At 55.5% G+C, this 23,082-nt stretch overlaps 7 protein-coding genes across 7 annotated transcripts; 2 read left to right on the top strand and 5 right to left on the bottom strand.

Moving 5' to 3' along the window:
- The first annotated feature begins 37 nt into the window (after positions 1-37).
- IWZ02DRAFT_210210 (uncharacterized protein) lies at positions 38-2,155 on the top strand. Its single transcript, XM_066762688.1, has 4 exons — positions 38-320; positions 376-437; positions 491-526; positions 578-2,155. The coding sequence occupies exons 1-4, from the start codon at positions 275-277 to the stop codon at positions 2,036-2,038; spliced, it is 1,605 nt and encodes a 534-aa protein (XP_066624658.1). The 5' UTR covers positions 38-274; the 3' UTR covers positions 2,039-2,155.
- Positions 2,156-3,266: 1,111 nt separating this feature from the next.
- IWZ02DRAFT_446917 (uncharacterized protein) lies at positions 3,267-5,930 on the bottom strand. Its single transcript, XM_066767253.1, has 4 exons — positions 5,566-5,930; positions 5,327-5,509; positions 4,165-4,995; positions 3,267-3,847 (listed from the first exon to the last, which is right to left on the bottom strand). Exons 1-4 carry the CDS (start codon positions 5,626-5,628, stop codon positions 3,710-3,712), a joined length of 1,215 nt encoding a protein of 404 aa, XP_066624657.1. The 5' UTR covers positions 5,629-5,930; the 3' UTR covers positions 3,267-3,709.
- A 1,686-nt stretch (positions 5,931-7,616) lies between these two features.
- On the top strand, positions 7,617-8,771 carry IWZ02DRAFT_209821 (uncharacterized protein). Its single transcript, XM_066762686.1, has one exon. The coding sequence runs from the start codon at positions 8,082-8,084 to the stop codon at positions 8,679-8,681; it is 600 nt and encodes a 199-aa protein (XP_066624656.1). The 5' UTR covers positions 7,617-8,081; the 3' UTR covers positions 8,682-8,771.
- A 1,559-nt stretch (positions 8,772-10,330) lies between these two features.
- IWZ02DRAFT_209642 (uncharacterized protein) lies at positions 10,331-11,049 on the bottom strand. The gene has a single exon (XM_066762685.1). It carries the CDS (start codon positions 10,895-10,897, stop codon positions 10,460-10,462), a length of 438 nt encoding a protein of 145 aa, XP_066624655.1. The 5' UTR covers positions 10,898-11,049; the 3' UTR covers positions 10,331-10,459.
- A 152-nt stretch (positions 11,050-11,201) lies between these two features.
- On the bottom strand, positions 11,202-16,810 carry IWZ02DRAFT_489068 (uncharacterized protein; the record flags this gene model as incomplete). Its single annotated transcript, XM_066769530.1, has 2 exons — positions 11,202-11,261; positions 11,315-16,810. The coding sequence occupies 2 exons, from the start codon at positions 16,808-16,810 to the stop codon at positions 11,202-11,204; spliced, it is 5,556 nt and encodes a 1,851-aa protein (XP_066624654.1).
- Positions 16,811-17,944: 1,134 nt separating this feature from the next.
- IWZ02DRAFT_374834 (3-beta-hydroxysteroid-Delta(8),Delta(7)-isomerase) lies at positions 17,945-18,988 on the bottom strand (the record flags this gene model as incomplete). Its single annotated transcript, XM_066764784.1, has 5 exons — positions 17,945-18,051; positions 18,119-18,353; positions 18,411-18,547; positions 18,603-18,629; positions 18,679-18,988. The coding sequence occupies 5 exons, from the start codon at positions 18,986-18,988 to the stop codon at positions 17,945-17,947; spliced, it is 816 nt and encodes a 271-aa protein (XP_066624653.1).
- A 1,229-nt stretch (positions 18,989-20,217) lies between these two features.
- On the bottom strand, positions 20,218-21,712 carry IWZ02DRAFT_489066 (uncharacterized protein; the record flags this gene model as incomplete). Its single annotated transcript, XM_066769529.1, has 5 exons — positions 20,218-20,279; positions 20,756-21,022; positions 21,072-21,242; positions 21,288-21,554; positions 21,607-21,712. The coding sequence occupies 5 exons, from the start codon at positions 21,710-21,712 to the stop codon at positions 20,218-20,220; spliced, it is 873 nt and encodes a 290-aa protein (XP_066624652.1).
- Positions 21,713-23,082: the final 1,370 nt, after the last annotated feature.

Here is a 23,082-nt window from a genome sequence, read left to right as displayed (position 1 = left end):
CTCGACGTTGTGCCTCTGCCCTGCCCTCCTGTACCGCCGCCGCCCACATTCTTCGCCCATCCAGTCCTCCTCCGCCTTACCTAACCACCGCACCCAACTCCGCCAGCCCAGACAGACCTGACGCCGCCCAAGATTCCACCACCGCCTCGCCCTCCGCACTTCCGAGCCTCCTCAAATCCAGCGCCTGCGTTTCGCCTGCCGGCTTCCCGCATCTTGCCTCGACCTGGCAAGCCACCTCCTCGCACAACCGCGTCCTAAACCGCCGACAGACAACATGGTGCTCAAGAGGGTTCAAAACATGCTGAACAGCCGCTTCCCTGGTACGGCCGCGCCCACTGTGCTCGCATAAACACCGAGGCTAACGATGACTCTCAGGCTCATCAGCGGAGGACATACCAGACCAGGATTCACCAGAAGCCAACGCGACGAGGGGTGTGGTATGTTGGGCTTGACGAGCGAACCCCAGCCGCCGACTAACGACTGCATACAGAGACTATTTTGCGAATCAGGGGGACCCAACAACGCCGTGAGTACTATTGTCCCCATACTTATGCAGCCCAGAGACTGACCAACCCAGGCCGAAGAGGTTCAATACCTGCCCGACATTGTCACTGCCGCGGAATCCTCCCCCCAAGCCGCTCAAGCATGTGCCTATCAAATCCGCAAATTCCTGGCCAAGGGCTACAACTCGAAGCCGCATATACAATACAATGCAGTCATGCTCATACGCATCCTCGCGGATAATCCCGGACCTACATTCACACGCAACATTGACTCCAAGTTCATCGACGTTGTCAAAGAGACGCTGAGAACGTCCAAGGACCCAAGCGTACAGCAGATTATGAGGGAAACGCTCCACGCGCTTGAAAGGGACAAGGCCTTTGACACCAACCTGAACCCGCTGTTTGCTATGTGGCGTAAGGAACAGATGCCCCCCGGAATGTCACCGCGCACCCTCAACGCGCCCCAGTGGCATCCGCAGATGGCTGGTGGCTTCGCACCACCGCAGCCTTCACGGTCGCCGCAGCCACAACCCCAGAGCCTTCCGTCTCCGTCCGAGCTCTCGGCGCGCGTGGAGGAGGCGCGCACGTCGGCCAAGCTTCTCCTGCAGCTGATCCAGAGCACCCCGGCCGCCGAAGTTGACTCGCACGAGCTGATTAAGGAGTTTGGCGAGCGTTGTCAGCAAGCGCAGCGCAGCATGCAAATCTACATCAACACGGCGACGTCATCGTCATGCGGAGACGACGAAACCCTCCTGACCTTGATTGAAACCAACGAGCAACTCTCTCTCGCCCTTACCAAGCATCAACGCGCCATGTTGTCCGCGCGCCGCTCCCACTCGTCGACCAACGTCCACCGCGATTCGCAAGAGCAGCAGACGCACACGGGTCCCACGACGGCCACGGGCTCTGTCTACTCGCAGTCGGGCTCCGTCTCGCCCTCGGCGACGTACTCGTCGTCTCCTTTTGCCTCGATGGGCAGCGGTGCCCCGCCGCCGCCGCACCTCCAGGCCTCGCTCGCCAACCGCTACACCTCGGACGGTAATGAACAACGCCAACCGCCGCCTCAGCCCCAAACGCAAGTGCCCGGCACGCTCCCGCAGATCCCAACCAGCGGCCGCTCGACGCCCCCGATGGACCCGACAAAGACGGCCTACGGCCCCGATCCCTCGGTCGATCGCGACGACGACCCCTTTGCCGACGCGCACTCAGCGCAGTACGGCGGCAGCGGTGGCAGTGGCGCGCACCACCCGTCGACCATGTCGGCGTACTTTGCAAGGCAGGAGAGCGCGGGCAACCATGCGACGATGCACGGCGGCGCGCAGGCGTTTAGCCCGGTCGACGAGCAGCAGCAGCAGCAGCAGCAGCAGCAGCAGCAGCAGCAGCAGCAGCAGCAGCAGCAGTACAGCTACGGCTACGGCAGGGGCACGGGGTTGCCCATGGGCGACGACGTCAGCCCGGTTGAGGAGACGATGAGGGGCGCGAATGGTGCCAATGGCGCTGCTAATGCTGCGGGAGAGGTCAGGTATAGGTATTAGTACTAGGGTTTTGGCACTGTTTGCCTCCCTTCTGTCTTTTACCTACCCACCTAGCTGCCTACCACCCCTGTCTCTTTTCCAACTCACTTCCTGCCATTTCTAACATCACTATTACTTCTTCTTTTCTCCTCCCTCTTTTTCTGATTGATCATGATGATGATGACCATGTTGATGATGAAGCGGCGCAGTAGGGAAAGCCGGGAAAGCAGGCGAGCGTGCGAGCGCCAATGAAAGATGTCTCCTTATTTGTATCTTTTGGTCCTGGTCCAGGTCCAGGTTGTCTGTCTTCTTTTCCCTCGTTCTTTCTCTTACATCGTCACCGTCACCCTTCCTTCATCCGCAAGGGGCTTTTTTGTACTACGTGTGTATGCGTATGTGTCTGTCTGCGTGAGATGTTGTCGTTGTCTTGTGTGGTGGTGTGAGTGTGTCAACGTGTTGTACCTATGCATGTATGTACGTACCTATTGTGTACGAATGCCACGGATGAGGTGGGGGTGGGTGCTGAGGTACGAGGGACGGGAGTTGAGGATGAAAATGATGATGAAGATGATGAGGGATTACTACGTCGTCGTCGTCGTCGTCGTTAGATATATGATGGATGTTTGTGTATGTGTGTGTGTGTGTGTGTGTGTGTGTGTGTTCATACCTATGTGCAGCACCAGCGGCACAGTGTCCTCTACTTGCCCGTTCATCCCGTCTATTTATTTGCTTCCATCAATTCCCTGATCTGCCGTGCTGCCGTGCTGCTGCCCTGCCCTTTAAAAGCCAACACTGCGCCCTCTACCCCAGCTACTACTACTAAAGCTGCTGCTGCTATTATAGCTACCCGACTGCTTGCACCCTCCTCCCAACATGAACTCCAAACCGTCAGCCAGCTCCTTCTTTGTCCATGTCTGTCTGCATATACCACATACCACATACCACATACCACATACCACATACCACATACCACATACCACATCTCTACCAGCTGCATGATTCTACTACTAAAGAAGAAGAAGGAGAAGAAGAAGAAGTCAATGAAAATCAAACTTTAAAAGCATGGAGCACGCAGGAAAAAACAGAATGTCTAGTCATTGCATGTATTCGTCATTGAAAGTTGCCGCTGCCGCTGCCGCTGCGCTATGGAACTTGCTATGCTATGCCATGCTGTGCTGTGCTGTGCCGTAGAGGTAGCTCGCAAGCGTAGCGTGCGCGTGTTGCGTAAAGAAAAGTAAAGTAGGTAGGTAGGTAGGTAGGTAGGTAGGTAGGTGGGTGGGTGAGTGGTGGCGTAAGGTACCAGGGTAAGAAAGAAAAGCACCGTTCCTCCCATGCCATGCCATGCCATCCATGTTGCCAAGAGTCTGTCAGTCTCCCTTCTCCATGTCCTCTCTCTGTCTCTGTGTCCAACGAGAGATGGAGCCCCTCGTCTGCCAATCTGTCTTCCAGCTCTTCCCCTCGTGAATCCCACCAACAACGAAAGGTAGAAAGATCCAAGCAAGCCAAGCGCGAAAAACGAAAAACGAAAAGCCGTCGTCGTCGTCAGCCTGGCTCGTTCGTTGAGGTCAGAGCCGCCCTCCTCCTCTTATCTCGCAGTCTTCCTCCTCCTCCTCCTCCTCCTCAAAATTTTTACTCAAATTATCACTGCGCATTCAACTCTCCCGGTGTCTCTCCGTTTGGCGTTCCCCCAGCTTACACCTTCATGGCAAAGCTCTTGAGGTACTCGTAGTCGGCGACGTTTTTGTCGACCGTCTCCTGGATGCACCTGGCGCCCTCGGGGCCAAATTTGGCAGACCACTCGGCGAACAGCTCGTCGTCCGACTTGTAAATCTTTTTCTAAACGTGATTAGCGGTGTAAGAGTGCTGTTCACAAGCAAGAGAAGGTGGTTTGGTGGGATTAGCGTAGCTGGTTTTTTTGCGCCTCCGTCTCTTTTCTTGTTCCTGTCCCATTTGTGCGTTTTTCTTCATGTGGTGCGGTGGCTAAAAACGCAGTGCTATCCAATCCAATCCGTAGAAGGATAGAGAATGAGACAAGGCGCGAAAGGACACAACAATCCGACAATGGAAAGCAGCAGCAGACAGGGTCGAGGAAACAGAGAGACAACGGCAGCAAAAAAAAAAAAAAGAATCAGCTACGTCACACGTACCTTTGCGCGCGGCTTCAAATCCTTGCTTCCAATGGCGTCCTCGTGGAAGCCCTTCCACTTCTCAAACGCCTCCTTGGCGCACTCCTGGTCCTCGTCGTTCCAGTTGAGCATGCTCTGGCTAAAGTCGATGCCGATGCTCTCGCAGTAGCGGCGCAGGACGCCCTCTGGGTTGTCGAGCAAGTCGTCGGCGTCAATGACGCAAATCTCGACGCGCTCGTAGGCATCGGCCGAGCCATTGACGCCGTTGGTGGCCGTGGTGGTGCCGTTCGGGCCGTGGGTGCCATTCGTGGCGAGCTTGTCGTCATTCTGCCCCGCAATCTTGGGCCCCACCAAGCCAGTGTCCTTGAGGTAGTCGAAGATGCGGCGCAACTCGTCGTAGCCGGCCTCTGCCGGGTCGAAATTGTAAAAGCCCGTGATGGCGTCCAGAGGCGGCACCGTGCAGCGGAAGTATGACGGAATCGAGTTGCGCGGGTGGCGGATCAGAAAAGTCCAGTGGAACTTGGCGAGGAGCTGCGTCGGCACCACTGTCGGATTTCCCTCTTCGACCTCGGTGGGGTAGGGGTGCGGAGGGACGGTTGCTGGGAGCGTCTTGATGTTTTGCGCCTCCCGGGGCAGCTTGGCTGCCGGCACGCCCTGGATGGTACCGCCATTGGTGACGGTGGGGCCGTCCGCGTCTAGGGCGCTGTCGACGCGGGCGTGATGCGTGTTTTTGGCAGAGCCGTCGGTTCCCACTCCTCGCTTGTACTCGACGAGCGATGGAGCTATCGAGGCGGGCTTCCCATTGGGCGGGCATAGGTAGTGGGCGATGTCCTTGATGAAGATTCGCTTTCCCTGCTTCCTGGTAAGTACTTGTAGAGAACTCGCATTGCATGACGTTATGCTTCGAGTTCCCGCGGTACTCGCCAGGCTGACAAGGAAAATGAAAGGACGGGAGTAGACAGGTTGCGCTGTCTTTGGCGTCGAGCTGCTTTGCGATTAAGACGGCAAGCATGTTCAGGCATAAGGGCAGGGAAAAAGTGGCTTCGAAAAGACGTGTCGCATCTCAGACTGAGATCTGGGCATGTGAAAGAAGGGATTGGTAGGGAGTTGACAGGGGCGAGATAGACGACATGCAAGCAAGCCGAACAGGCAACGCAGTGCCTATCGGAGGGAGGGATCCAACCTGGGTGTTCTCGCGATCTATTCTCTCGATGATGGTCTTGTATGTGCTGTTGGAGAAGCCACTGTCGATTCTGGCCTGCTCGTCGTTCAGGTAGCGGTCGCCGATTCTCTCGGGGCCGTAGTAAAAGGCGTCTCCGAATGGTTCGTGGACACACTGAAGTTGGTCACGGCGAGTCATGAAGACCTGGGGGCATTCGTCAGCGTTGCGGTGGTAGGAATCAAGGACTGGGACGGACGTACGCGCTCAAAGGCGGTCGAGCATGCCCGCGGGTGGGTAGCTACAAAGACTGGCTTGTCCGTCATGGCGAATGACGGGGTTCGAGGTTTTCGGGCGAGTAGAGTCGAATATATTCCAATCCGGGCTCGGGACGCCAACCCAGGAACAAAGGGAGGGAGGTTTGAAGGAGCTCTCGTGAGTTTCAACGGATCGCAGTGGTGGGATGGGCAGCTATGGCGGCGGCACAGCCGAGTGCAGTCGGTCGGCGTTGAGGGCCCAGGGTTTTAAGGAACAGAGGCAGGGCGGCGGCGAAGCTTTTCTAGCGCCATGAGCGGTTTCCCGTCGTCGCTCGCATCCATGGTGTCGACCATGTCAGTTAGATAAGGCGGCATGGGATGGGCACATGCATAGCACACCACTGGAGTGGGCGGTGGGCGGCCCAGAGGTCGAGGTCCATGTCCCCTGTCGCCTCCGACGTCACTGCAACTTTCTGACTGGAGATGCCGCCGCCCCACACAACCGACAGCCTCTGCACCCACTCACCCACCACCCACCACCCACCAACTTCGTCCATCAACACCACACCGCCACCATCGTGGGCCCGTGTGACCCGCCAGACGCCAGACGCCAGACGCCAGACGCCAGACGCCAGACGCCAGAATCCAGAATCCAGAGTCCATAATTGCGCCCGACCCGCAAGCCGCATGCGTCGTGCCCTGTTCGGTTCGCCCCAAGCACCCTACGCCAGCCAGCCCTGCTCAGGCACACACCCCTTCCAAACAAACCTTTGCTGGACCCTCTTTGCCGGAAATGGCGCCCTGGGCGAATAACTGTAACCCTGTTGCTTGCCCAGTCCTGCTCCACCCGCCAGCGACCTGAACTTAGCGACGCGACGGCCGTCGAGACCTCATTGCAGAGAATGCTACTCCGCCGCGGCACGGAATTGAGCAACCACTGCCCCATCCATCCCTGGCTTGCATCTACCTGCAAACGCGACCCACTGCGACCGCGCGGAGTGGCCGACTCCAAAACAAACCCCGCGGGACAGCTCAAGAATAGTCAGCTTGACGGCCCCATTGGCCATCTCATGACTCGGAAATAACCATTCCATCGGCTGCTGCAAGACGGCTCGAGAAAAGCATCCTTCTCCGCAACGCCGTGATTGCCGCAAACCAGCCCAAACTGGGCCATAGAAACGGTGGAGTCTTGGACTCTCTTACGAAACTGACTTCGGACGACGAGAGAAAAACGTGGTTAGGACCGCAGGTCGAGACGCAACGCAAGGAAACTAGACGTGAAGAAAAATGGACCCTGGCCAAGTCGCATTGCAGATGAATCCACAAAATCCAGGATCTTCTCGGTCCGGCCTTTCGGTTACTGTCGTCTCACCACCTTGTCCTGCCGTTTTTGCCCTGCGCCCTCTCTCCGACTTACCAATGCTTGGGCCCGTCTCCATAAGAAATCTCGGCTTCCGGTGGATTTGCCCGCGACGGAGCGGATAGATTCCATTTGGTTTTGTCCGTCTTGGCCTGGGGCAGTACCTGCTAATCCGGTCTGGATTATTGCTCCCGAGGTGATGCGACTTCCCGACCTGGAGCCGCTTGCCCATGCTCAACAACTTTTTGCTTCAAACCATCCGCTGTGACCTGTGGTGCTGATTTGAGATGTTACGTCCACTGCGGCCTTTTGACTTTTGTTCTCGGTCTTTTGCGTGCTGTTTAGCTTTCGACGTTGAGTTTGGACGCTCCAGTCTTGCGTCCATGCGCCAATTTGACATGTCGCCATCTCTTTGCAGCTTCCAAGGGTGATTTTCCAAGGATCCATATCCATGCCAACTCGCTGGGATTGACAGTAAAAAGAGCGGATCTCCAAGAGTTTCGTGGAGGCGCCACCGCGTTTCGGCGGCTTGACGGCAGCAAATGTTTACTATCCGGTAGCTGACGCCGTCGGTGAAGTAATTGCTCCCCAATGGCGTCAGTCTCTCATCATGAGGCGAGGTGATCCAACGGCTTCAACACATCAGGCGACTACCGTGCGACTGCTCGGCAACGCAAATGTTGGCATCGTGACGCAGGAACACTGCTCCGCATCGTTGAATTCCTGCCTCTGTTGTGGCAGCAATCGTCAGACGTGTCCGGATTCGTTGTGGGATCCTGCGGTACCTGCCCAAGCTCTGCAATCCTCTGGCATTGCTCCTTGAGCTTCGACACCAGATTGCAAAGTTTCGGATACCTTGCGACTTGCACAGCTATTGACGTCGTGGTTGCCAATGTCCAAGGTCCTTGTGTTGTCGCTGGTGTCGTGAAGTCGAAGTCGGAGGCTGGATGGTCACAACGCAAAGCCGCCATGGAAGAGCTAGGAAACCACAGCAGGAAACGCGCTCCAGTCGCACAGTCTTGCGATCTTAGAGCTGCATGCTTCCTTCCACAGCGCCACGGTGCGCTATGGCGTGTGACGCCCAGTTCGACATGCCGCGACGCTCCTCTTGCAGGTCTTGGAGATCTCAATTGGTCCGCTACACCATGTTCCCAAGCTCTTGATGGATCTCAACCAGGAAAGGAGACTTAACCCGACAAAAACTCACTTACGTTTCACTTGTCAGTTACCGATCACAGTCCATGGCGCAAATCCAAACCAAAAGTCTCCGCTGGACCGGCGCGCGAATGGCGTTTGTCGAAGGAGCAATCGTCTGACAGAACGACCCACGAGTTTGCGCGTCGCAATATTTGGCTCTATGAACATCAGCATCAAGAGTAGCGTCTTGATTCGCCAGTCAACCTACACAAGCATCTCACATGCAATAATCTTACGTCCAAACAAAGCATCGCTTACCGTCGCCTCGAAAACCCCCCACCACCCATCCGGATGCTGTCCTCATCAGCAAGTGCCCTTCATTGCGCAATTGAACCAAAGTGCAACACCTCGACCAACTGCAGAAATCGAAAAGGCCCGAGACGATGAACTTGCCATCATGACAGGCGCGCAGGTAGAGAGTACCAAGACGCCTCACTGGACTGCGGGCGCAGCGCGGCACTTTATAACCCCCGGCAGCTGGGTCGATGACGAGCTCGTATGTATGCCACACCCGGGGTCCCGAGCTTCGGCGGGCACACTTGGTCTCATCCTGTTGTTGACGTGATGAGCATGCGGCATCAGAACATTTGCGCAGCCGATGGCGTGCTTGAGCCGCGCGGAGATGGAAAACGTCCGTGCTAACCACCACCAAACCACCATCCTCATCGACTTAACACCGAGGCGTCGGTCCGATGGTGATGGTCTTGAGGTACTGTTTCTGCATGTTGTTGCTGGTAACAAGGTAGATGCGGGATGGAGAAGCTACCCAATCCCTTCAGAGACTGATGCTGACAACTTCCTTCGAAGCCTTGAAACGCTACCACTACCCAACCTATACTAGACCTCATTGTAACTGGAATTCAAGTCCGTCTGTTCGAATTGGTCCATTTCCGCAACCCAAAATTTTTTCCAGCAGCTTGAGCATTGCTTCAAAATCTCGGGTTCGGAAAGCATCTTAGCTCCGCCAGAAGTTCGCCACCCTTTTCAGTGAGCTCGTTCAGCTTCAAGCACACTTAGTCTTTCTCTTCATTGTAGAGGTCTCTTCCAACTCCTAGGTAAGCGGCAAAAGGAACATCTCAAGCTTCGCATCACCTGGCTCTCTTCGAGGCAGTACTCGTGCCCCTGACTTGGCCTCCAAGCTGCCGCATGGGCATTGTTCCGGCAAAATTCATGCGTATTATACGCAGGCTTGGGAGCCAGCTGCTCAAGGCCAGCAGCAGCTCCCCGCCATATCGGCAGAACTTAGGGCCAGTCGCCAACAGCAAGAATCACTGGCGCACGTACACCACACTTCCTCTACTCCACAATGAACGAACGTACGTGTCTCGAGCGACGTTTCATGTCATATCGTACGTGTCAAGAATATCCTACACTTGAAGAGCCCGACTTCGAGTCGCCCTGCGAACTCAGGGTCAGGGAGGAAATAGAACCGTGGTTGCGTTGGCCACACGCTAACGACCTAAGGTACGGCACGCACGCTTACCCTTAGGTCTGCATGTTATGACGTCACATTTGAACTCCTTTAGCTGTGGTAAGGTACCTACATGTAGTCGTTGGTGAATGTGCTGAATGTGATAGATACGTGATGCGTTGTTTGAGTCCTTTATCGTGCATGTGATGGGGTGAGTGATTAGTGTGAAAAGTAGAGTGAAAGGGGGAGGGGAAGGGAGAGGGTGGGAAGAACATGATAAGTGAGTTGGCAGAATGGAGATGTATTGTGAGCAAGGAGGGAGGACTTGGGCAGATGAGTAAATTTGATCTTGATACGTTCCACCATTAGGCGGCGCCTAGATCGCCATCGCTAACGCTATTCCAGACTGCCTGTGATTACCTCTATGTAGATGTACTAGCAGTGGGTACGATCAACCTCCTCCCATCCCCATCATCTGCCTCCATGCCCACCCACCCCCACCGCAACCCACTCACCGTATGTTACAACCCAAGCCACACGAGCAAAAGAAAAGCATACACTCTGAACAGAACAAGTAGACGAACGAAAAAAAAAAGAAAAGAAAAGAAAAAAAAAAAAGGCCTTCTTCACCCCAAAGAGACAAGAGAGACAGAAACAATCAATCCAAACAGATAGACAGACAGACAGCAGCAACACACGCTCCCCAACGCTCCACCAATGAATGCGGCGCGCCACCATGACCTCCGATGATTGACAGCATTCATGTCACAATCCAGCAAGGGAAGAAAAAGAAAAAAAAAAAAAATTGACGTAGATTAGAAGTGTTTTCCCAAGATAAGAAGAGGACGGGCAAAGCTACACCAGAGTGAAAAAAAAAATGCTGAGAAGGACGTTTGAGGCAAAGAGCAAATGGAAGGTGAAAGTCTGTGGTATTATGCAGCAACACTAGGCCCACGCATTGATAGAAGAAGATGGGATGTCTGGATGTCTGGAGGGATCGATCCGACGACCTCAACAATGAGAATGGAGAAAAAACGAGTCAACAAGAGCATGAAAGTTGAAAAATTATAAAGCCAGTAATGTAAGCCTATAGAAGGAAGCAAGATAGAGAAACACCCATAAGTCGCCCACGCCATGCATGCATGCATCATCGTCTTTGCTGTACACAAGGAATAGAAGGAGGGGGGGGGGAGGGAAATATGAGACCTTGAGAGAGACTGAAGCAAATGATATTCTGGATATAGAAAAAAAGCAAGATTGAACCTGTTTCTCCCGTTGACGGGCCGACCGACCGACCTGCCATGCACTGCCTGCCAACTTAGCTTGGCTCGTTCGGTGAAGAGAGAGAAGAGCCAGTATTCCGTCCACATACACACCGTTGGATGCCCCTAGGCAAAATGCCATTGGGAAGATGAAAAGGGTCTTTGACGAAAGGGATTGATTATGTAAGAAATGGGTGGGAGTCTAAGCATGGTCCTGTTCCTGAACCTGCTGCAGGAGAAAAATGAGCTGTCTCTGAAGAGTCGGCAACATAACAGGATGACCACAAGTGGTTCGCTGGAGAGGCGGGAGCCGGATACTCAAGCATCCGCGTTGAGAGACTGGACCAGGAAAAATTCGGAATCGCACGGGTGACTCGATGCCATTGGACCAGAAATGCATGAGGCCAAGTCATCAGTACCGCAGCTTGCCAAGAAGCGAGAAGCAGTACGCGCAATCGCGTTCGGTTTTCATCTGCAGGCCGTCAGCAAAAGATTCGAGAAATAGAACAGAAGGAAAGCACCCACCTGAATCATGTAGATCCTGGCCCGCGCCCCCGCCACGCCTCCAACGGCTGGCACACCACCAAGATCCCCGTGGGTCCCTACCGTGTCCTCCCACACGCTGACAGCAATGCCGAGCCGTCCGACCCTCTCGAAGCAGCTCTCGCCGAGCGTCACGTCGAGCAGTGTCTCGCCCTTGGTCTTGCCGAGCACCATGATGCGCATTTCGTTTTCTGGGTCTCGCAGGCCGGGACCGCCCTGGCCATTACGAACGTTTTGTGAAGGCGTCGATGGACGCGACGGCCGCATGATTGACAGGCGCGCCTTGCCCATGTCGCGCCATCGCGAATTCGACTCGCGTGAATAGAGGCGGATCTTGGGATTCGTGATGCCAACTGGCAAGCCGTTTCCAAACGGGTCGGTCGGGGAGACGGGCTTGCTGGGCGAGGCGCCTGTACTGCTTTCACATTCCATGGTCAGGCTGTCGGTGCTACGGGACCGGCTCCCGTCGCCTGATGAGTGGATGCTCGATTTAGCAATGTTGAAAAGGCCCTTGCCGGTAGAGAACCGCTTCAGCGCGCTAAATGCGCTACCAATCGTGTTCACACTGGACGTAGTGCCGGCAGAAGTGCTAATGGCACGAGTGGACTTGGCGCGGTAGGTGCCTCGACGGGCTAGGCTGCCCCACCAACTACCACCTCCCATGATGCTGCCCTCAGTACGTTCATCGTTGCGGCGGTCCATGAGAGCACCCCAGGTATCGGGCCGTGCAGAAGGGCCTCGGGCGTTTTGCAAGGCGATGTACGTGGGGTTGTTGATGCGGGCACTATTAATGTAACCGTACAACAACTCACACTCTTCTTGAGAACGCGACCGGAACATGATGTTAGCGCCGACCTTCAATTTCGAGTTGGCGGTCGGCGGAGAGCGGATCGAGATGTCCAGTGCTGTTCCGCGCGACAACGGGACAAGTGGCGTGAGCTCGAGCGCGACTAGTGGTTGCGTTCCCGCTGCTGCCTGAACAGCTTCCCTGTCTGGAGTGTCTTTGGAGTGTGCCGCGCTCATTTCGTACGCTTCAATCAATCCCGGCGTGACGACAATGCTGCATTCTTCGGGGTGGAGTGCTGTCCACATTCCTTTGTCAGACCAGGCCATGAGGGTGGCCACAGACTTGAGAGGTCTCGTGCTGGTGGAAGGGACGGTTCTGTAAGGGGCCTGGGAGGCGGATTGAGAGGGCGTGAGAGTGTCATTTGGAGAGGTGTAGAGCGATTCAGGCGGTGACTGGCGCTTGAAGGGCTCCATCGGAGTTCCAGGTAGAGAGCCGAGTACGTCTGCGGCTTCAAGTTCGTCCTCGGAAGATTCAGAAAAGATGGAGTCCTCATCAGAGTATGAGAGGTCGCTGTCTCCAGAGGAGTCGCTGCAGGTCGATGGGTGATATTCATGCTTTAATGGAGACGAAGTGCGCCGGTGTCCTTTGTGTGCGGTAGTCGGGCTGAGATTCGGCGTGGCACCGGTTCTCAATGGAGCTGGGCTCACGACGCGGTGTGGAGGCGGAGGAGGTGGTACATCGTCCGGTCCTTTCTCGGACGAGTCCTTCGTGAATGGTAGCGTGAATCTCTTCTTTTGCAACTTGTTTGGCGACGTCGACTCTTTTTCGGTTGGTGCTGCCTCCGGTTGGGGATCGCTCTGTGCCGGCGCTTGTGCTGGGCTGGGCTTCCTCAACCTATTGACCGTTGGCATATCCGACGTAGGCACAGATGAGGTTCGACGGCTCCTGCTGAAGGGCTTCAGGATCTTTGCAGCCAAAGGAATGTGCTCCTCCTCTTCTGAGCCGTCACTGTAGCTGTCGTCATCAGTACCAGAGGGGGGATACCAGACAGAGTAGCCACCACCCTTGTTCGTCTCGACAGAGGTGGTACTCTGGGTTGATTGAGTGCTCTGGGTCAGGTAAGAAGACGTATCTGTCACACTAAAGTCATAATCAAGTTGGGCTCGGGAGGTTCGCCCAGATGTTGCTGGCAGAGATTCTTGAACGCTGCTGTCCCTTGAGCCACGTCGGGTGCGAGGATCATCCTTGGGAAATCGCTGGGCCTTGGAGCGCTTGAGTGCGGGAGCGGTCGGGCTTTCTGCACGCACCATGGCGTCAGTGAAGGCTGTCGCAGCTGAACCAGGTGGCTGAGAACGCGTTTGCCGCGGTGTGAGATCCTCGCCAGCTGCACCATTCGACGACAATTCGTCAGCTTTGGGCATGCCCTTGAGCTTATTGCTTCCACTGGACGGGGGTGTGCTTGGAGTGGTCTCTGACGAGTGCGTCCTCTGCCGTTCTGGAGTTTCGACCGTCCATCTTGATGCGGTTTCGCTGGCTTGCTCTCCAATGGGTATGTGAATTTCTCGTGGACTTGGTGTGCGGCTGGATAACAGCAGGGTAGATCCAGTCTCGACAGTCAGTCGTGAAGATCCGAGACTGCTCGGTGGTCTAGCCTTTTCTTCTTTAAAGCTCTTCGCACGAGTGACCTTGGGAGGGATGGGTGTCAGACCCAACATTTGCACCCATTCGAAACCGACCTCTTCCACATCTGTGCGCAAAGTCAACAGCTCCTGCCATTCATCACCTCCCGACTTGGACCCTCGGACCATGACCACAATCTCGCCTTGGTGGTCGCCATTGCGGGCCGAAAGTCTGCTCTTGAGAATCGGCGGGAAGAAGAGCCAGCGTCCGGTACTGTCGACTTCGCAAATGAGGAGATCGCCGCTGATGCCTCGACCAGGAGCGTCGTCGCGGAGCAAGAGCTCAACTTTGCAGTCCACCTCTTGTCCGCTAGAGTGCAAAAGGGTCATGTCGAAGTAGTCCCTTGCGCGAACGCAGCGCGAATGGTCGATGCAAACGCCGGTCAATGGAGCGAGGCTGCGCGGATCTCTGGCTCGGGTAGGGTCAATGTTGGCCGCCGATTCGTCTTCAAGCCTTGCCCGCTCTTCGTAGGAGCGTTTGCGGGCATCTTCGACCAAAATCTGGTACTTGGTGGCCATTTCAGATGCCCTGTCCGAAGGCTTGAGGATGTTGATGCCTTTAAAAGTCTTGGCCAAGTACTTGAGACGGACCAGCGGTCTTTTGAGGAGAAACGCCACGTCAACTCGCTCGCCATCACCATTGACGACGTAGCCATCCTCGTTTCGAGCCATTTCGGACTCAGCGTCACGTGGAAACCTAGTGTTTTCCTTGTCACTGGCCGGCGCTAGGTTCACGACGACATCTTGGAATCCCAACCTCCAGCTCTTGACATAGTCGCCGTAAACTTTGTGAGCACTTTGGGCCCACATTAACAGAGATTCCGACCGCTCTTTGGGGATCCGTTTGTGGAGCGACTTGAGCCGCTCCAAGGCAATTCCCATGTCGACAATGGGCTTCGTGATGTGAGGATCATCCTTTTTCCCTTTGCTGAACAGGCCCGCCGCAACAGCTGCGTCGGATTTTGAAAGAACGCAGGTCAGCAGTACTGGGATAACGCCATCAACAAGTGTTCGCAGCTCGCGCATGTATTTGGATTCATCCGACCGGAGTTCTCGCATCAAGTCGTCCATGGTCGCAGTGGCAAGTCGGCTTCTGCTCGTTCGAATGCTCCGCGCGGAGACGATGGTCCTACTTCTGTTCTGCTCTTCTTCAGGCATGGAAAGAACTGAGATGACGTCGGCGTGGGAAACTAGTCGCCGTCTGGATCGATTGCTTGGGCGCGTCCTGCCAGTTACCGTGGAGACGGAGTCGGTGGGCCGTCTGGAAAGAGAGGGGCCTTTGCTGGTCACATCGTCAGGCCCGACTGTGTCATCCGAGTGCCGCGAAACGGCTCTCCTTGCCCCCTTTGGATCTGGTGTCTCGACCGAAACGATCGTCGACAGCTTCCGACCGGTTGTCGGGAATTCGCGTTTTGAAGGGACACGCCCCAGTGGTTCAGCAAACGCTTCTGAGTGATCAATCGTGTCGACAGACGAATCAACGGACGAAACAACTTCGTTTTCAGGAATGGTGGCTGGTAGCGTTGAAGATCGGGATCTGATAGGCGACTCGGAGCCTCGGGTGGCACCTCTTCGTTTGAGAGGAGATGCTGGAGACGATGGTGCCGAAGAGTCGTACTCGACTGTTATCAAATTTTCTGCGTCGATATTCGGGGGTCGGTGACGTCGAGGCGCTTCGTCGGCAGATTGATCGTCTTGGCCATCAAGGGTGCGTCGAGGTCTCCGTCTCCTAACAGTTCCATGGCGAGGACTAGGCTCGCCATCTTGGCCATGATCTATGTCGTCATGGCGATCGTCGGCATGAAGAACAGATTCTTCAGTGCTGGACGAGGAATGACGCCCACTCCTTCTCCTGCGCTTTTGCTCCTCTCCATTCTCTTTTCCTTCTCCAAAAGGATCAGGTGTTCCAGACAGCCAAGCCTCTACACGCGTTCCGAATACTCCTGTAGGAGTTTCAGGGTTCGAGTGCGGCGGTGCGTCCTTTGTAGAAGTGGGTGTTTCGCCTCCCTGCGGTCCTGGAGAGGAATCTCTCGAGCGATGGGATACTCTCCGGCTTCGACGTCTATCAGAATCATCTTGTGGGGGTGGACTTGACAACTGCTCGCCAGGCTCGCGCCTCCGCCTTGCTTTGCGTCTCCGGCGCAGTTCGTCTTCAGACCTCGCGCCACGAACCGCCGGACTTTCGGGGCTGTAGTTTGGCCGCGGTAGCTCCTTGTCCTCCAAATCTCTCCTTGACCTCCGGACGGTCCTCTTCTTCACAATCACTTCGACCGGATCATCAAGAGCGTTCCTTTCCTCATGTCGCCTTATAGCTTCACGCACGCGATCACCGCTTGAAGGTGGCTCGTATGGCATCTCCTCTTCGAAAACCTCTTCCTCGCTACTCTTCGATGCGCTCGACTTTCGTCGCCGTCTGACAGCCAGGACTCTGGTTCCATCCGGCCCATAGACCGGCTGCGGCACGAATTTGCGCACGGCGCTCTTCTTGGGCTCCGGCGGCTTCTCCTCTTCTTTGAGACTCGGTTTTCTTGCCGTCCGTACCCAGGCGTTTGGTTTTGACTGAGGTTCCTTAGCTGGAGAGCGGTCCTTGCGCCAGCGTCCGTCACTCACGACTCGCTTCTTTGGAGTGACGGCCTCTTGAACCTCCTTGTCGAGACCGTTTGCCTTGGGCTTGGCAACATTAATTTGGGCCTTTTTCCGGGGCGACGGTGTTGCGGGGGGCTCGGGAGTCGCGTGGTTGGCTTTTGGCTTCTCTCCGCCGTCCGCGACGTCTGGGGCTCTGGCTGGGCTGTCTTTCTTTTCATCCTTGGGCTTTGGCGACGCAACCTCGCCGGGAGCCGCGGCAACAGCATCCTCAACGACGACGGCACCGCCACCAGCAGCCTGCCACTTTTGGATTTTGGCCTTTATGCTCGCATTGTTTATGGGCTCCGGGCCCTTGCCCAAGACGAAGGGGGATTTGGTTGGCTTGCCGTCGGGTGAGACCTTCTTGGGGGTCGTGGGCGCAGTCATCGGGGCCTATAATCGGTGAGTGAGAAAGCGGTCGCGGATGTAAAGGTCTTGGGTTGGTTGTTGGACACGGATGACGCGGGCGCCCGGAGGAGGTGGAGCGGAAAGAGGCCGCGTGGAATGTATGGTTTGTGAGAGAGCAAAGAGGGCTTGTTATCACGGACCTTGCAGCAGGCCTGACAGGCCTGGAGTTCACGACGGCGGGGGGCGGAAAGCTGAGGGTCGGACGGCAACGAGAGTCGAACATGCAGAGGGCCGTGGGAGGGAGGAGTGCGGTGAGGTGGTTTCTTGTGTCTGGGTGCAGGTAGGTGGGCCGGGAAGTGGTTGCTTGGGTACCAGGCAAGTACCAGACCCAACCCAGACCCAGACCCAGACCCAGAAGCAGAAGCAGAAGCAGAAGCAGAAGCAGAAGCAGAAGCAGAAGCAGAAGCAGCTCAGCGCGATTAGATTAGTGGGACGAGCAGCTTCGTGGCGTCCAGGCAGGTCGGCCGCAGGCTGTGCTATGGGCGCATGCTCATGGTATGCAACTGAAGGGACTTCCAATGAGGCTGGCAGGCCGCACGAGGTCCAGGGCAGGGGGGACGAGTAGCGAGTGCAGCGACTTGGTTTGTTGTTGCGGCGGCGGCGGCGGCGGCGAGTGTTTACGTTTGGGTCGCAGCCGGGATTATCCCATGTCTACCTTACTTGGGTTCCCTCTCGCTCCACCTGCAGTCTTGCAGCTGTTTCTCTCCTTTTTTTTTTTCTCTTCTTTTCTTTTCTTTTTTTTTTTTCGCGCTGCATCTTCTTTTACTCGTCTCCATCCACTCGCCCCCGACTTCTCATCTCACCTCACCCTCGCACCGCAGCCACCCGGCCCGCTGTTGGTTGTCTTTCCTTGCCATCAGCGGGCGGCATCTACGAGACGCGGCGCAGCCTGTGAACACACCGACTCCAGCCTCCTCACTTCTCGCCAACTCTAAGACAACCCCCCCTCCATCTCTAGTTGCAGATGATAGCCTCTTGTTTTAAAAAGCAACAAACTCCCTCTTGCCGGGACTTCCCATCCATCCCACCTCCCTGATGTCGTCGCCGTGAAAGAAACTGCCGTGCATCGTCAAAAAAGCATAACTCATCGGGTATCTATGTCTTTGCAGCCAATCAAAGCTCCTTCTTCGTCACCTCGCTCACTGCCCTCAGGCTTCGCTCCATCTTCGCTAGCGCCTTGAATGCTCTTGCGCATGCCTTGACGCTATTGTATATCAATACTGCGTCGTGTTAGCCCCACATTCTGCTTATAGTTCTGCATTGGCAGCACAGTCAGACGGTCCGTACCTCCCGGAATGACGATCCAAAAGGCATTCATGAAAACAAAGTAGAACCAAAAGTAGTATGGCTCTGGCCGCGAGTAGCTCACCCCCAGCAACGCGTGATCCACCACCGTCGTTGCGTAGTAGAGCACGTCACCGTACAGGTGGCCAAGAGAGATGATGACTTGGAATGGATGGCGAAGAGGATGCTCTGTCGCGACAAAGTAGGCCGTGCAAAATGACAGAGGGCCCCAGATGACCTGTTGAAGCCGGGGTCAGTCTCGCTCCAGCCACTGCGTTATGCACGTCAACCCTACCACCGTGATGCTTTCAATGCACAGGACAAAGGTGTTCTGAGTCAAATAGCGCGAATCTGATAGTGAGTACTCTTTCCAGAGCTGTCCAAATATGTGCTTTGATCCTCCAATAGTTTCGAAGTTGGTGACGAAGAACCCTTGTTGTCCACGTCAACGTTTGCCCACTTCGTTCGAGCAGCGACTGCAAAGTACCTTCAAAAAACATGTGGAGGCATCCACCTGTGCATTCAGTAAGCTCCCGTTTTAAAGCTGTCACTCGCTCACTTACAGAGGACAAACCAAAGGACTGTGGCCAGCTCCGTCTTGGTTATTTCTGGCCGTGTTCTCTTCGCAGCGACCGCCGCAAGCCCAAAGACGAAGACGCATCCGACCATTAAAGCCACCAACAGCTGTAGTAATGTCCAGTCATTCGCCGCGTATCCCGATATCTCGACGCCGAGCGGATAGTATGGGTGTGGCTTGAATGTCGCATTGGATCGCAACGGCACTTCGAGGACGGTCTCGGACACGCTGGCGGCGGCTGTAGCTGCGGCAGTTGTTGCGGACGCTACATGTTTCGCGATGCTATCGTCGGCCATCGAGGGCTGCAGCGGTGTGTCGCGGTGACCCGAAGCTGCGCTGGATTGTGGACAGTCTCCCTGGAGTAGTGGAAGGAAGCCGTTGCAGCCAAACAGGACGGGTAGAAGACGGGCAGACAGGCGATTCGTGATGTCGCGAGTGCGCTCCATTGGAGCCAATTTATTGAAATTATCCATTGCTCGTTTCGTCGATTGTGGCCGGACAGCGGCGGCGGCGGCGGCGGCGGCGGCGGCGGCTGTTCGGTTGACCGTGTTGGAGACGTCGGGGACGCCGGGGGTGAGTCGTCATGGCTGTTGCAGCCCGGGCAGCCAACAGCGCGACTGCCCAATCCGTCCGCGGCTGGTGTTATGCCGCTGTTGATTTTGGTCCTTGTTCGAAGGCACTGCTTTCTCAAATCCACAACAACAACAACATCATCGCGACCGAGGCTTGCTGGAACATCCTCGTCATCGCGCCTCGTTTAGGGCCACCTCCGTTCGGCAGCGCACATTGACACATTGACCACCGCGGGCCGACCCTGCCGCAAACGCGTCAACAATCGAAGCGCCGTGAAGCTTGTCGACGAGTGAGATTGGACTCGACCCCAGAGACCCAGACAAGCTTACATGGATCGATCCATCATGATCTTCGTCTGCCCCTGCTCACCATCGCGTGTCGTCAAGGGCAAAGGTCCAGGAATTCATGACGAATGGCCAATCTTCGCTCAGCCCACAGTCCAGTCGTCACCCCTGCATGATACGCCACGGCTTGAAAACCGATAAAGATCATCGTGCTGTTCCGGACGAAAGAGAAGTCTCAATTTCCATTCTGACCATGTACCTGCAAATGCGCGCTGGATCGCCTCAAACTCAAGTTCCCCGGGTCCAAACATGCAAGAGAGAAAAACACCATTTCATGATACATGAGCTCTATCTATTTGCCATCAGGTCGTTAGGTGCTTGCAACGCCACCGGTCAAGGATCAAGATCGTCCCGCAATCGTATCCCAGGAAACTTCGAAAGATGAAAACGGCGTAAACGGCCTCAGAAATCGCCTGGAGGAACCAGGCCTGCCAAATTTTGGCCTGGATGGTCCGCTCCCCTCCGCATTCGCCCTCATCACTAGCACGTCCAAAGGCTCGATCATGTCCGTGCCAGGCACAGGCGGTCTATTGCTGCCGTGTGAGCTCACGGGATGCGATCTCAAAGCTGTGGATCTCGTTGGAGGGCGCTCCGCTGCTGTTCGCTCTTTATTCCAGATAAAGGACCGCCTTTTGTTGGAGCGTGCCGTTGATGGCCGTGTCTTCTCGTTCTGCCATATTGGTTGCATGATAGTGTGGCCTTGTTGAACCGTAACAGTCCCCATCACAGGGCCCGATATGATGGTGCGCCTTTTGCGCGACTTCTTGAGAGAAGGCTTCAACACTCTATGCTCTCGATGCGATGGCTTCTTCGCTTGCGGTGGAGCAGGAAGTGCTGAGAGGGACTGAGTGTCAGTTCCAACGTGACTGAGCGCGGCTTCCTTTTCCGACCTGGGACCGAGAGATTTGCTCCCCTTTTCGACGTCAGAGTCGACTGAGCTGCAAGTGAAAATCCGAGAGCAATGCAGATCGTCAAAGATCGTGTGCATTTCATTCCTTCTGTCCGTGAGCGATTCCGATCTGGACCGACCGATGATGCGGGATTCCCTCCCTTCGTTGGACCCTAGCCTGACGGGAAGAATTGACACTTTCAGAGCTACGACACCTACGTCAGCAAGGGCCAGCTGGAATGGGGAATGCTACCTACCTGGACAAGAGGCGCAGAGAATACCCAGATTGATTTCGAGAAACGTCCACATGTTGAGCAAGTCGGCATCCGCCAGTGTTCTGACAGATCCGTCGTACTTGTGGATGTAGTTTGCGCGAACGCAGCTGGCAATAGTTGCCAAAGCTCCAATGGCGAGCGTCGCCGTCACCCCCAGTCTTCGCTCCCGAGGAAGCTGAGCTTTTTGAATAGAGGCGATGGGAAGAGCAAGTATGATGCAGTTGGAAGCAATGTCAAAAAGGCTGGCATCTGAGACTTTGTCAGTACTATTCCACATCCAGAGATTGCAATAACTTACAGAGAGAAAACGCTCGGATGTCAAGGCAGTGGCTTGGAGCTGCCGCACTGCGGTCTCCTATGGTGTACTTGCATTGAAGCCCGACGACAACAACAGTGGAAACGAATTGAAGAATCAAAAGAACTCCGGTGACGGTCGTTGCTTGACCAAACTTTGTCCTGATCCCGCAGGCTACCAAAGTCAGCACGTTCTTCTGGATGATGAGGGCTCACTTACCCAATCGAAGGTAAAGAAAAAGCAAAGACATCTTTATGAAAAAGACGCTGAAATAGTAGAGAATCTCGGCAGCATAAAGAGCGCGAAACAGCAGCACGCCAGATATCGATGTCGAGTCTCCAAGTCGGGATTCCCACTGAAGGGCAACAAACGAAGAGGTCGCGAATCCTACCGAGCAAAGCCATCCCAAGATGAGTGCCCAGTCATCTTTTCGCAAGGCCTTTTTCTGTCGAAAGGAAAAGAATGCTCGCAAGACAATGGCGCCGACTGGATGATGATGTTAGCCGCAACTTTGTAGAGGAGTGCAGGAAAAGTTCACCTCCGATGAATATACAAATAGCCCCGACGACAACTTCAGCAATCCCACTTTGAGAAAGCGAGCCATACTGCCCCTCAGTCGGTTCCGGGGTCGCGCTGTCCGCCATCGTCGTTCACGATGCAACGGTGGGAGCGTTGGCAACGGTCATGAACGATGAACGACTCGAGGACGACACGACGCGACTCTGGTTTGAATGGAAGCAAGGGATTTTCACCTAAAGACATCACTTATGGCTTGACATGGCGTCGTCCTAGTACTCGCAGAGCTAAGGGCGATGACAGATCCTCGGGCAGTCGAGACTATCGAAGGGCTGACGTCTACCAGTGGTTGATGGGATCCGGACTTGGCAATTGACGCCTTTGTGAGCCATGCTGTAGCCGCGCAGCCAATCATGGCGCCGTGGGGTTGGGAGGCTTTTTGGACGTCCGATGCCTTGCTGTTGTCAGGTACGCCGTCGATTGGTGAGGGTGCAAGCGAGGAAGGGAAGAAGTTTATGTCGCACTCACCCCAGTTTCTTCTAAGGAGGGAAGTTTGGATTCCTTTATCCCTGTCTCAAGTCTACGAACTCTCCCTTCCTCGCTCGGATTTCTGTTCTCTTTTGAGGATGAGCGGAGGCTTTCGACAAGACTTGAGAAAGAAGGGTGATTGGCGATTCGGTACCAAAACCCTGTAGGAACACACTACTCAAGACTCCCGATCCCCTGGAACATCGCGTCCCACGAGTTGCTCTGCAAAGGCCCTGAAACCCCTGCCTTTTCTCGTCAGACGCCAGTCATCACCTACACATCCCTATCGTTGTCGTCCGTCGTTCCAAGTACTTGACAGGGACGCGCCTCGCAACGATGGCGCGAAGAGGTCTCCTTTCCCCACGCTCTTGGTCCCCTTTACCTTATCAAGCCACTTACCGCGGCGTCCTGGGCGCCCTTACGCCCTTGGACAAGATTTCCTTTGGCATACTGAACTCGATTATCACAGAGTGAAATATTGGCACACAATACCAATTTCGCAACCACATCAACAACAAAAGCAACAACGTAAACTTGCACTCCGTTTCCGATCTCTCCAAATCGACAAAGATGCAAACTCATACCGTCATCTCACCAGCACGCGCCAACATACTACGCAACATGGGGCCAAGCGCCACGCCCGACGCCCGCCCAGGGCTCCGTTGGTCCTCCAACTGTAGCCCACCCACCACGACCTAATCACTCCTGTCCCACGCAATCCCCGCCACGAATTAGCCCTGGTCCGCGCACGCCACGCACCCCATCAATGTCTCTCGTCTTTTCCGCTGCTTTTCCTCTCCACCATCATCATCACCGCCCCCGCCGCCGGTCCGACGACGACTCCGCGTCCGCATCGGGCCAAAATGGGCTCGGCGCGCCGTCGCGTCTCGCTGCCCCTCTTGCATTGGAGGAGCAGTGGGAGTGCTTCGAGCTAATCAGACGGGCAAGCCGAGCTGAACTGAGGTCGCCT

The sequence above is a fragment of the Phyllosticta citriasiana genome (genome assembly GCF_038021145.1).
Source record: "Phyllosticta citriasiana strain CBS 120426 chromosome Unknown IWZ02scaffold_4, whole genome shotgun sequence".
NCBI classification, from domain to species: domain Eukaryota; kingdom Fungi; phylum Ascomycota; class Dothideomycetes; order Botryosphaeriales; family Phyllostictaceae; genus Phyllosticta; species Phyllosticta citriasiana.
This window is presented reverse-complemented; position numbering and strand designations above follow the sequence as displayed.

Excerpts from the sequence above, each read along its gene's own strand:
- IWZ02DRAFT_446917 (XM_066767253.1), bottom strand. The coding sequence starts at position 5,628 with ATGACGGACAAGCCAGTCTTTGTAGCTACCCACCCGCGGGCATGCTCG. Across the intron at positions 5,510-5,565 it reads GCTCGACCGCCTTTGAGCGC|GTCTTCATGACTCGCCGTGA; the intron begins GTACGTCCGTCC and ends GAATGCCCCCAG. Across the intron at positions 3,848-4,164 it reads ATTTGAAGCCGCGCGCAAAG|ATTTACAAGTCGGACGACGA; the intron begins GTACGTGTGACG and ends GTTTAGAAAAAG.
- IWZ02DRAFT_209642 (XM_066762685.1), bottom strand. The coding sequence starts at position 10,897 with ATGTGGACGGAATACTGGCTCTTCTCTCTCTTCACCGAACGAGCCAAG.
- IWZ02DRAFT_209821 (XM_066762686.1), top strand. The coding sequence starts at position 8,082 with ATGGATCTCAACCAGGAAAGGAGACTTAACCCGACAAAAACTCACTTA.
- IWZ02DRAFT_210210 (XM_066762688.1), top strand. The coding sequence starts at position 275 with ATGGTGCTCAAGAGGGTTCAAAACATGCTGAACAGCCGCTTCCCTG. Across the intron at positions 438-490 it reads CCAACGCGACGAGGGGTGTG|AGACTATTTTGCGAATCAGG; the intron begins GTATGTTGGGCT and ends GACTGCATACAG. Across the intron at positions 527-577 it reads CAGGGGGACCCAACAACGCC|GCCGAAGAGGTTCAATACCT; the intron begins GTGAGTACTATT and ends TGACCAACCCAG.